This window comes from Canis lupus, chromosome 12 (genome assembly GCF_011100685.1).
Source record: "Canis lupus familiaris isolate Mischka breed German Shepherd chromosome 12, alternate assembly UU_Cfam_GSD_1.0, whole genome shotgun sequence".
NCBI lineage: Eukaryota > Metazoa > Chordata > Mammalia > Carnivora > Canidae > Canis > Canis lupus.
Genome location: NC_049233.1, coordinates 25,027,570 through 25,041,302, shown reverse-complemented (window position 1 = coordinate 25,041,302; position 13,733 = coordinate 25,027,570). Strand labels below are relative to the sequence as shown.

The 13,733-nt window shown below is 36.3% G+C and overlaps 1 protein-coding gene across 1 annotated transcript in view; it reads right to left on the bottom strand.

The window, feature by feature from the left end:
* PRIM2 (DNA primase subunit 2) overlaps positions 1-13,733 on the bottom strand; it is a 307,686-nt gene that overhangs the window by 38,496 nt on the left and 255,457 nt on the right. The window contains exon 12 of the mRNA XM_038554418.1: positions 9,933-10,015. Coding sequence (XP_038410346.1) covers positions 9,933-10,015 — 83 coding nt within the window. The remainder of the gene's footprint in view (positions 1-9,932; positions 10,016-13,733) is intronic.

Genomic DNA, 13,733 nt, shown 5'->3' with positions numbered 1-13,733 from the left:
TCATATGAGAATATTCCCACTTACTTTCCCAACATTTTCTCAGCACCTCCCAAGTGAAAACTCACTGCATTACTATGAGATAAAGTAAAAAAATTTCAATCCTCCTCTCAGCAAACTTAAAAGTTAGTGGGAAAGACAAACATTTAAATAATTATAATCTTGTATAATAAGTTTAAGAGCAAAGGCATATATAGTATAGTCATGATGTAAAGGAAAGAAAAATTAATCGTTTGGTTCAAGAGGAATTATTTTTTTAAAAATATTTTTATCAAGATTACCGTTTCTTTTCTTCCCTGCTACAAACAGGCTCAGGTCTCCTCTAGCCTAAACCATCACAAGATGCTTAAACTAATAACACTTTGTCATTCCTTTCACTAGCACATATTTTGAAAAGCCTACTTATACCGTCTACAAATCCAATTCACTGTCTTTTATTCATTCATGTGTTAAGTCTATGTGATCTGGCTTTCAGTTTCCAACACTATATTGCCACCTTTCACCAAATTAAAGGTGGGTAACCCATTCAACACACCCTTTCACCTTTTCTTGGTCCTCTTCTTACATAGTCTCTCTGCTATTGAGGACACATATGGGCCCTCTTCTCAAAATTCTCAATGACCTGTGTGATGCTTTCATTTCTCTAATGTATTTCCTGTCTCTCCCTTTTTTGTTCAGTCTTTTTTGATTCCACTTCTCAATATTGACTGACAGAAGGGAAGCGTTAGCCAAGACTCCATTTTAAGACATGGCTTTTGACTCCCCACATCCTCTCTCCATTATTTTTTTCTCCCTTCCTCCCATAATCGCCATTATGTAAACTAGGGCTGAGAGAGAGAGAGAGACAGAGAGAGAGACAGAGAGAAAAGCAGAGTCAGCAGGCCTGGCTTCAATTCTGGTTCTATCAATGACCTATTGGTTGTATCCATGGGCATGACATATGTGGCTCCATAAAACCCTACAGTTCTACATTTCTAACTGGGAAGAACATCAGATTTCCAGTTATAACTTCTCTAAGGTAGTACAAATCTAGTTTCTGTCTGCCATTTAAATATCCCACCCCTAAATTCTAGCCCCTGAAGTTCTTAAAACACTATGTTAACTAAATTGAATTTAAATTAAAAAAGAAAAGAAAAAAATATCCCACCTCTAAACCTAATCTTGCAAACCAACTTCTTTTAAGTTGTCTATTAATGTTTATGTACTGGGGCCTCCATTATTTTAAGCTTGAAATCCAAATAATCTATATATTTACTGCCTTTCATTTTTGCATTCTCTTTTCCTAATTCCCACTTCCCCACCACCCTACCCAGTCAAAAAGTGTATCTTCTGGAGGCTGGAAGGTGGTAGTAGAGTAGAAGGACCGTAGGCTCACCTCATATCATGAATACAATTAGGTAACTATCAACTCATCCTAAATACCTCAGAAATTGACCTGAAGACTGGCAGAACAAACTCCACAATGAAAGGAAGAGAAGAGGCCACGTCGAAGAAGGTAGGAAGTGCAGAGATATGATTTGAGAGTGTAAAAGATCACCACTGTGGTAGGGAGGGAGCTGCAGTTATAGAGAAGAGTAAGAGACAGACTAACTCATGCGGGTGGGGGTGGGGGTGGAGTGGTGGGAAGGAATCCCTAGAGCAATTGGTTTGGAAAGCAAGAGGGGCTGAACTTCTTGAGTTCTTGCAACCAGGCTTTAAAGCCTCGAGTTTTAAAGGTTGGCATGCTTGGCTCTAGGAGAGCTCGGAGGATATTGGGGCTATTCTTGGAGAAAAGGCAGGGCAAATAGTCTGGGAACATACAGCCTGGAAACAGCAATCTGAAGAGTGCCTACGGCACACAGTAGGGTGATTGAGGCATCCCAGAGAGAGAGCATTCATAAAACCCCTCTGGGAACAAAGGAACTGGCAGATGCCATTTCCCTACCCGGACCAGCATAAGGACAGAGCCACCTGTGGGAAGTAGTATAACACTGACTAACTTGCTTATACCTAACTTGCTTATACCAAGCACCATCGATCACATTCTGGTGCAATTGCCCTTCCCACTCACCTTGCCTCAGTCCCAGAGCTCAGACCCCCTCCACCAGAAAACCAGCCCAAACACCTGCTCACACCACATTGCCTGATCCAGGAGTTTTATAGAATCTCAGTTCTGGCAGTGGTAGCAATAGGTCTCATTTCACAAACAGACCAGAGCACACCTAGTTACAACATGCCAAGACTCAGGCCAGGGACTAAACACTACTCACAACAGAAAAAGATAGCCTTTGCAGATGACTGGCCTGGAAGATAAAACAGCCGGGACAAGACAGCAGAGCTCACATAGCACACAATGGAAATACTCCCAGAAGCACCAGGCCCTGGGGAACAGAGGGTACTACATGGCAGGGCACTGTAGGACTACTTCTTCATAAGGCCATCAACCACAAAAATGGGATATATAGCTGACTTTCCTAACAGAGAGAAAGAGATACCAAGACTTAGACAAAATGAAGAGAAAGAAAAACTCATCCCAAATAAATGACCAGGACAAGGCCATGGCCGAAGATCTAAGCAAAACATATACAGGTAAGATGCCTGATAGAGAATTTAAAGTAATGATCATAAGGATACTCATTAGACTAGAGAAATGACTGGAAGACATGAATGAGAACCTTAACAAAGACAAGGAATAACACAGCAGAGAAAAAGGACACAATACATGAAATAAGAAACACACCTGACAGAATGAATAGCAGCTGGAAGAAGTAGAGGAATGAATTAATGACACAGAAGACAGAGTAGCAAAAAGTAATGAAATTACTGGAATGGAAATGGAAAATGGAAAGCTAAACACAGACAGAAAAAAGAATTACACAAAACAAGCAAGACCTAGGGAACTCAGTGACTCCATCAAACGTAGTAATATTCATATTATAGAAGTCCCAGAAGAAGGAAAGAGGAAGAAGGGGGCTGAGAATTTATTTGAAGAGATAATAGCTAAAAATTACTTTTGTAATCTGGGGAAGGAAAAATATGTCCAGATCTAAAAGGCACTGAAGGCTCTCATCAAAATTAATAAAAGCAGACTGACAACAAGACATACTGTAACAACAACAACAAAAAAGACATACTCTAACTAAATTTGCAAAATATATTGATAAAGAAAAAATTTCAAAAGCAGCAAGACAAAAGAAGACAGTAACTTCCAAGGGAAAATCCATTAAGGCTAGCAGGAGATTATTTTTAGCAGAAACTTCCCAAGCCAGAAAGGAGTGTCATAATATATTCGAAGTACTGAATGGGAAAAATTTGCAGCCAACAATACTCCAGCAAAGCTATCACTCAGAATATAAGGAGAGATAAAGAGTTTCTCAGACAAACAAAAACTAAAGTAATTCATGATCACTAAACCAGCTGTGCAAGAAATATTAAAGAAACACACTAAGTGGAAGAGAGAGACCAGAAGTGAGAGTAGAACAGTAGGAAACACAAAGCAGTAAAAATGAATATTTCTGTAAAAAAAAATCAATCAAGGAACTCACAAAATAATAGAATATAAGATATAACAGTATAAACCTAAAAAGTGGGGGAAGAGAGAAATAAAGAATGGGTTCAAAATTAAACAATTAACAGACTGCTATATGCAAGAGATTATATACAAACGTAATGGAAACCATGTATCAAAAACTACTAATAAATATGCAAAGAATAAAGAGGAGGAGATCCTAATATATCACTAAAGAAAAGAAGTAAACCATGAATGGGAGAAAAAAGGACCAGAGAAAATCTTCAGAAACAATCACAAGCCAAATAACAAAATGACAATAAATACATACCAATTTAATTGAAGGCAAATAGACTAAACACTATAATTAAAAGACAAAGGATGACAGAATGGATTTACAAAAAAGGAAGATCCACTATATGCTGCCTACAAGAAACTCATTTTAGACCTAAAGACACCCAAATATTGAAAGTGAAGGGATGGAGCAACATCCAACAAGAAGATATAATAATTGTAAATATTTATGTACAGAGGAGCATACAAATATATTAAAGAGTTAATAACAAATATAAAGAAACTAATAATAACACAATAACAGTAGGTAATTTTAACACTCCACCTGCAGCAATGAACAGATCATGTAAACAGAAAATCAACAAGGAGACAATGACTTTGAATGATAGATTTAATACTAGAAGAGATGGATTTAACAGGTATAGTCAGAACATTCCATTCTGAAACAGAAGAATACACATTCTTTTCAAGTACACACGGAACCTTCTCTAGAATAGATCACATATTAGCTCACAAAACAAGTCTGAACAAATTCAAGATGACTGAAGTCTTACCACGCACCTTTCCTGACCACAACAGTATGAAACTAGGAGTCAACCACAAGAAAAATTCTGGAAAGACCAAAAATACATGGAAGTTAAACAAAATATTGCTAAACAATTAATGAGTCAACCAGAAATTTAAAAAGTACATGGAAACAAATGAAAATGAAAACATGATGGCCCAAAACTTCCAGGATGCAGTAAAAATGGTTCTAAAAGGCAATACAGGCCTACCTCAAGAAGCAAGAAAAATCTCAATCTTACTTTACACCTAAAGGAGCTAGAAAAGAGCAAGAAACAAAATCTAAAACCAGCAGAAGGAAGGAAATAAATAATTATTAGAGCAGAAATAAACTATTTAGAAATTTAAAAAAATCAAGAGACAGATCAAAGAAACCAGGAGCTGGTTCTTTGAAATAATCAACAAAACTGATAAACCTCTAACCAGACCTATCAAAAAGAGGGGCAGCCCGGGAGGCTCAGCAGGTTAGCACCAACTTCAGCCCAGGGCATGATCCTGGAGACCCGGGATCCATCCCACGTCGGGCTCCCTGCAGGGAGCCGGCTTCTCCCTCTCCCTGTGTCTCTGCCTCTCTCTCTCTCTCTCTCTGTGCCTCTCATGAATAAATAAAATCTTTAAAAAAAAAAAGAAAAAAAAGGAGAGAAAGGACTTAAAAAAATAAAATTACAAATGAGAAGGAGAAATAATAACCAGACCACAGAAATATAAACAATTATAAGAAAAAATTATGAAAAAAAAAAAAAGAAAAAATTATGGAAAACTATATGCCAACAAACTGGACAATCTAGAAGACGTAGATAAATACCTGAAAACATATAAACTACCAAACCAAAACAGGAAGAAAAAGAAAAGTTGAACAGACCAATTAGCAGAGAAGAAACTGAATTAGTAATCAAAAAGATCCCAAGAAAAGTCCCAACCAGATGGCTTCACAGTCAAATTCCACCAACCATTTAAAAGATACCTCTTCTCAATACCTCTTCTCAAACTATTCTAAAAAATAGAAAAGGAAGGAAAACTTTCAAACTCATTTTATAAGGCCAGCATTACCATGACACCAAAAGCAGAAAAAGACTCAACTGAAAACAAAGAAAAATACCGGCTAATATCCCTGATGAACAGAGATGTAAAAATTCTCAACAAAATACTAGCAAACCAAATCAAACAATACATTTTAAAAGTCATCCACCGGGATCCCTGGGTGGCGCAGCGGTTTGGCGCCTGCCTTTGGCCCGGGGCGCGATCCTGGAGACCCAGGATCGAATCCCACATCGGGCTCCCGGTGCATGGAGCCTGCTTCTCCCTCTGCCTGTGTCTCTGCCTCTCTCTCTCTCTCTCTCTGTGACTATCATAAATAAATAAAAAAATTTAAAAAATAAATAAATAAATAAATAAAAGTCATCCACCATGATCAAGTGGGATTTATTTATAGGTTGCAAGGGTGATTCAATATTCCCAAATATATCAACATGACACATCACATTAAAAAGAGAAAGAATAAGAACCATATGATTATCTCAAAAGATGAAGAAAAAGCATTTGACAATGTACACCATTTATTCATGATAAAATCTCTCAACAAAGTAGGCTTAGAGGGAACATCCCTCAACAAAACAAAAGGTATAGGTGAAAAGCCAATAGCTAACATTATCTTTAATCGGGGAAAACTGAGACTTTTTCCCCTAAAGTCAGGAACAAGATAAGGATGTCCACTCTCATCGCTTTTATTCAACATAGTACTGGAAGTCTTAGCCACAGCAATTAGACAACAAAAAGAAATAAAAGGCATCCAAACTGTTAAGATATTTGTAGATGATAGGATACTATATATAGAAATCTTGAAAGACTCCACCAAAAAAAACCACTAGAACTGATAAAAGAATTCAGTATAGTCACAGAACACAAAAATCAATGTACAGAAATTGGTTCTATTTCTATGTACCAATAATGAAGCAGCAGAAACAGAAATTAAGAAAACAATTCCATTTACCACAAGTAATGAGATACCTAGGAATGGACCTAACCAAAGAGATGGAAGACCTGTACTCTGAAAACTACAAAATACTGATGAAAGAAACTGAAGATAACACAAAAAAGTGTAAAGACATCCCATGCTCATAGACTGGAGGAACAAATATTGTTAAAATATCTATACTACCTCTACACGTTTAATGCAATCCCTATCAAAATATCAACAGGATCTTTCACAGAACTAAAACAAATAATCCTTAAATTTGTATGGAACCACAAAGGATCCTGAATAGCCAAAGCAATCTTGAAAAAGAAAGCTGGAGGCTCACAATTCCACACTTCGAGTTATATTACAAAGCTGTAGTGATCAAAATAGTATGATACTGGCATAAAAATGGACATATACATCAATGGAACAGAATGGAAAGCTCAGAAATAAAACCAGTATTATATGGTCAATTAATCTTTGACAAAGCCGAAAAGAATATCCACGGGAAAAAGACTGTCTCTTCAACAAATGGTGTTGGGAAAACTGGACAGCCACATGCAAAGGAATGAAACTGGACAACTTTCTTATAATAAACACAAAAATAAATTCAAAATGGATAAAGACCTACATGTGAGACCTGAAACCATCAAAATCCTAGCAGAGAACACAGGCAGTAAGTAATTCAAGATTGGCTGTAGCAATTTTTTTTCTAGATAGGTCTCCTGAGGAAAGGGAAACAAAACTAAAAGTAAACTATTGGAACTATATCAAAATGAAAAGCTTCTTTCTGCACAGAGAAGGAAACAAGCAACAAAATTAACAGGCAACCTATGGAATGAGAACAGATATTTGCAGGAACATATCCGATAAAGGATTAGTATCCAAAATATATAAAGAACTTATAAAACTCAACACCCCAAAAAATGAATAATCCAATTAAAAATGGGCAGAAGACATGAACAGACATTTCTCCAAAGACACACAGATGGCCAAGAGATGCATGAAAAGATGTTCACATCATCACTTATACCATCCAGGAGATGTAAATCAAAACTACAATATCACCTCACATCTGGCAGAATGGCTAAAACACAAGAAACAACAAGTTTTGGTAAGGAAGTGGAGAAAACGGAACCATTTTGTATTACTAGGAGGTACGCAAACTGATGCAGCCACTCTGGAAAACAGTATGGAGATTCCCCAAAATGTTAAAAATAGAACTACCCTATGATCCAGCAATTGTACTACTAGATATTTACCCAAAGTACAAAAATTACAGATTCAAAGGGATACGTGCAATCCAATGTTTACAGCAGCATTATAAACTATAGCCAAATTATGGAGAGCCCAAATGTCCATCAACTGATGAATGGATAAAGAAGATGTGGTATGTATGTATGTACGTACACACACACAAGTCCCAATGGAACATTACTCAGTCATCAAAAAGAATGAAATCTTGCCATTTGCAATGACATGGTTGGAGTTAGAGTGTACTATGCTAAGTGAAATAAGTCAGTCAGAGAAAAGACATATACCATATGATTTTACCCCTATGTGGAATTTATGGGAAGGGGAAAAGAAAAAAAGGAGAGAGGGAAACAAGCCATAGGAGACTCTTAATGTTAGAAAACAGACTGAGGGTTGATAGAGGGATGTGGGTGGGGGACCGGCTACACAGGTGATGGGGATTAAGGAGGGCACCTGTGGGGCATCTGGGAGGCTCAATCAGTTGAGCTGCTGGCTCTTGGGCTCCTTGCCCAATGAGGACTCTCCTTTTCTCTTTCTCTGCTCATGCTCTCTCTCTCTCTCAAATAAATACAATCTTAAAAAAAACCAAAAAAAAGGAGGGAATCTGTTATGATGAGCACTGGGTGTTGAATGTAAGTGACAAATCACTGAATTATACTGCAGAAACCAATACTGCACTATATATTAACTACCTAAAATTTAAATTAAAAAAAAAAAAAGAAGGTTAAAAATAGATCTACCTTATGATCCAACAATCACACTACTGGGTATTTACCTAAAGAATACAAAAACACAAATTCAAAAGCATACATACACCCCTGTGTTCATAGAAGCATTATTTACAATAGCCAAGGTATGGAAGCAGCCCAAATGTCCATCAACTAACTAACAAATAAAGAAGATGTGGTATATATACCCAATGGAATATTATCCAGCCATAAAAAGGAATGAAATCTTGCCATTTGCAAGGACATGGATGGAGCTAAAATGCATAATGTTAGCTAAATAAGTAAAAGAATGACAAATACTGTATGATTTCACTCAGATGTGAATTTAAAAACAAAAGAACAAAGAAAGAAAAAAGAGAGAGACAAATCAAGAAACAGACTCTTAACTCTAGAGAACAAACTGATAGTTACCCGAGGTGGAGGGATGGCTTAAATAAGTGATGGGGATGAAGCCAGGCACGGGGTCTAATGAGCACAGGTGATGTATGGATATGCTGAATCACTATTTTGTACACCTGAAACTAATATACATTGCATGTTAACTAACTAGAATTCAAATAAAAACATAACAACAACAACAACAAAAGAGTATCTCTTCCAGACAGTGTTCCTTGGCCTCCCCATCTAGTTATAGTTCCTCCTCTTCAGAAAAGCTAAGACATTCTATGCACACCTCTCTCATAACACTTGGTATATGTTTTCCCCCAGATTCTGGTTCTGCAGAAGCAGGATTTATAGGATTCTTTGCACCTTAGAACAACACCTTACACACTGCCTTACCCATAGTATCATGAAACTCTAAGATTTGAACTGAATGAATTAAATTCAATCTAAATTTTGGACACAGTAAAAGAAGTAGGGTTTCTAGAGTAATTACTTTAAGAGAAAATAATTAAATACATAATGATTTCCATGTTCCAGCTCTGAAACATATTGTTCTTAAGCAAAGGAAGACAATACTCCACTCCTCTTGAACTTCTTCAAATTCCAAGTCAACTCTAAAGCACATCATAGACAGCAATGTTACAATATTCTTTGAAGCATACTTGCAAATTACTCTTTAGTATTTGGTTTTGCACTTAGGTATTTCTTTTTTTTAAGTCTCAATTATTTACAAGACAAAGTATTTTGACAGATTATTCAACCCCCTGGACTATCATCAGAAGTGCAGATTTAACACAGCAAGAGGTGATGCCTATCAGAACATTTAGTCACTATATTATCTTCTGCTTTATTTTTTATTTTTTTTTTTTATTATCTTCTGCTTTAACTTACATGTGGCATAGAATAAAATTTCCCAAAATAAAATATGATGGCGTTAATTCTCAGCTTCACTGACATGCTTCAGTGCATTCCTCTAAAAATTTATTTTCTAAAATGTTCTGAATTGAGATAGCAAAACAAACTGAGAGAAAAAAGGGTTTCCAAGTTTCCTTTATTACCAAGAAAAGAATGCAGCCTCGCAGACAGAAGAACCAGAATTTCCAAGGACTCGAAGCTGGGGAAGCCAAGACTCTGGCTTCCCTCATCTAGAGGACTGGGTGTAAGGCCTGACAAGCAGCACACGGCACTACTGCAAGAACATTAAGTGAGACTCAGAGAAATTGTCCTGCGCCTTGTGACCGAGGATGCATGGCAGTATCTGACCTACCTGGTTTATCCCTGCGGGAGAGATCTTGTATGACTGCAACTTCTGCTTCAGCAGCTCTGGGTCACTGTGACGGAATGGGCACCCTGACAACAAAAAACAAGCCAGCACACCAACAAAGTTATTTACCCAGGACTTAGTACAATACCACACTCAAGAGACTGTCTAAGCTCCCCTTAATTGTCTTAACAGCTTATTAATAAAAAAGTTAATTGCCCATGGGTGCAACTGCTTTCCTGTCTTTATCTAAACAACAACTTAACTGTACGGTTATCAGGGTACTACAGGCTCAAGAGTTACATAAAACGTTACAGCATTCTCCGGCAAAGTTGCCCATTCACCAGGAAGAGGAAACAGTTTTAATTATGCTACATGCATTATTAAAGCAGAGATAATCACAAACTAGCTATAGTTCATCTAAAAACTTTATACAATCTCACATTTCATTCTTATTTTTTATAAACTACATTAAAAGTCTATGAGAAGAAAATATAAGCAAAAAGAAAAATGTACAAACTCTAAGAAATATGAAAATCTCACATCATTTTCAGATGTAAATTTTATGTATATTTCCCATAGAGTAAAATCTATCTAAATTTAGAGGAATCACAGATGGGAATTAGATGGACAAACAGAAAAGTGTTTCATTAAAAAAATTCTTATAATAGATACATGTTATCTCTGTATTATTTCATGAGTAACATAATAAAGGTGGACTACTAAAATATTTACATAAACAAGAACACAGAAAAATTGAAATGTAAAAGCTATATTATAAGGCCAAAATCTGGAAAATTTTGGATATTTTAATAAGATGCTGAAATGGTAAGTCAAAGTACTTATTTTAAAATTTAATATAGGAAGCCAGACTACTTTTTTTTAGGTACACAGTTGATGGATCTATAAGTTAATCTGAAACAATAGTACATTTTTAATAAAACCAATGGAAAATTGGTTGCAGCAAAAACAGAGAAGAGCCTAGATGCCAAACAAATGTGCTTACTAAAAATCTTAACTATAAATAAAAACATCCACGATAACACTATGGACTCCTACAAATAATGAAATTCACAAAATTCATAGCTTCTACTTCATTCAGACTAAAACTGTAATAATTTTTAGTATAAATAAACATATTGAGAAGCTGTGTAACATCCGGTTAAGAGTTTGGAGCTAAAAATGCCTGAGTTTTAATCTCAGTTTACTACTTTACTAGGTGGGAGACCACAGGCAAATTTTGTATATTGGTGCTGACTCAGCTTCACTTTTTATCAAGTGAGAGAAATAATCACTAACAGAACTCTTGTTAAGAATGGAAAATAAAGCTTTTATATGCTCCTGGCACATAGTAAACACTCAACATGTATTAGCTATAGTTATGATTCTCAAAAAAACAAAACAAAACAAAACAAAACAAAACAAAAAAACCCCAAAACCTGATAATGAATGAAATTGCAAAAAATCCCAGAAAGAAAGAAAGGAGGCTGCACAAGGAATTCATGGTTAAGCCCAGAATTACTAAAGAATACAGAAAAGCAGATTATTGAATTATCCAAATTACATTTGAAACAATGACTGTATCTGAATGAAAAAGGTAACAAAGAGCAAAGCAAAGAAGAAAATGAAGATTGCCAAGGTACTAATTACTACTTAGAGAAGCTGGTGTTATTTTAACAGATGACAGAAAGAAAATAAAACTCAGTAACTCCTGTTTATTTTGTTTCTATCTTTCACATCAGAGAAAATGATCTTCAAAACTGGAAAGGGTTGAACTAGGTAACTGAAAATGAAGTGAATGCACACCCAGTTACATATCTGACAAGCTTTCCAACATACGTTTGTGGAAGAGATGGATACACATAGTCTGGAATATGGTTATACATAGATTCATAACTGGTTGAACAACATTCCAAGCAGTGCTGCTTAATGAAATAAGATCAACATAAGGGACTAAATAGTTTTGCAAATAACATAAGACTAAAAGGACAGAGACTTTTGGTTTCCAGTCTGGCACATGAGAGGCTTATACACCACCACTGTGTCCTAAGAAGGAAAAAGCTAAACAAACTGAAAAATTAACAACTCTGCTTATACTCATCAGAGATGTGAGACACAGGGCACAACACTGATTCCCAAGAGAGGCAGATACAGAGAATCAAAACATACCAAAACAGAATCTCTGGAGAAACCAGTGATGGGGTAGGAAAACCTAACCTGTAACTGACAAATTCCTAAAGTCTGGACAAATATGAGAGTCAAAAATTCCAAGGAGACCTAGTCATAGGGAGACCCTATACTTTTGTAAGCTTAACTTCCAGAAGCTCTATCAGGTGCTCATGGTTAATAACAGAAATTCTATCATGCTTCTGGCATGGGGAGGGGGAAAAGTAACCATTTTAATACTCTAGAGCAACCTGTTCTTAATAAGGCCTGTCCTCAAACTATTTTACCTGAGCCTAAACTTCTGGGATTTTATCAGAGCCTAACCTACCTGTGGAGGAGAGACGGAATACCCAACTCCAGGCTCCTCTATCCATTTTGTCCCACCTACTGAGAGTCACTGTTGAAGTATATTCATAGCCCAGGGCCACAGGCTCACTAATCAGGTCTACAGAACACCACTCTCTCCGCTTCCCTATTTGCCACCATATTTATACTAACAGCCTATTTATTGGAATTCTTTTCACCCAATATGTCATGTCTACCTTTTAAGAAAAAATTACAAGGCTCATCAAAAGGCAAAAAATAAAGTTTGAAGAGACTGAACAAATAAATATCAGAACTAGAGTCAGATACAGCAGGGATACTGTTATTATCAGACCAAGAATTTAAAATAACTGATTAATGCTAAAGGGCTCTAATGGAAAAAGTAGACAATGTGTAAACACAGGTAATATTAGCAGAGAGATGGAAATCCTAAGAATCAAAAAGAAATGCTAGAGATCCGAAATGGAAATGAAAAATGTTTTTGATGGGCTTATTAGTAGACATGGCTGAAGGAAGAATCTCTAAGCCTGAGGAAATGTCAATAGAAACTTCCAAAACTGAAAAACTAAGAGAAAACTACTTAAGAAAATAAGAATAGAATATCCAAGAACTGTGGGACACTGTGAAAGGTGGTAATGATAATGTCAGAAGAAGAAATAAAGGAATAGAAGCAATATTTGAGGCAATAGTGACAGAGAATTTTCCCCAAATAAAGTCAGGCACCAAATTACAGATTCAGGAAGACAAAGAACACCAAGCAGTGTGACCCCCAAAATATTGCTTAGATATATCATATTCATACATCAGAATACCTAAAATAAAGAAAATAAAGAAAAAAATCTTAAGAAGTCAGAGGGAATGCTTCAACGTGGATGGAACTGGAGGGTATTATGCTGAGTGAAATAAGTCAATCGGAGAAGGACAAACATTACATGTTCTCATTCATTTGGGGAATATAAATAATAGTGAAAGGGAAGGGAGAAGAAATGGGTAGGAAATATCAGAAAGGGAGACAAAACATAAAGACTCCTAACTCTGAGAAACGAACTAGGGGTGGTAGAAGGGGGAGGAGGGCGGGGGGTTGGGGTGAATGGGTGACGGGCACTGAGGGGGGCACTTGACGGGATGAGCACTGGGTGTTATTCTGTATGTTGGCAAATTGAACACCAATAAAAAATAAATTTATTATTAAAAAAAAAGAAGTCAGGGAAAAAAACCACTTTACCTAGAAAGAAACAAAGATAAAAATAATATTTATAATTTATCCTCAGAAACCATTCAAGCAAGAGAATGGAGTGAATTATTTGTTTCTTTATT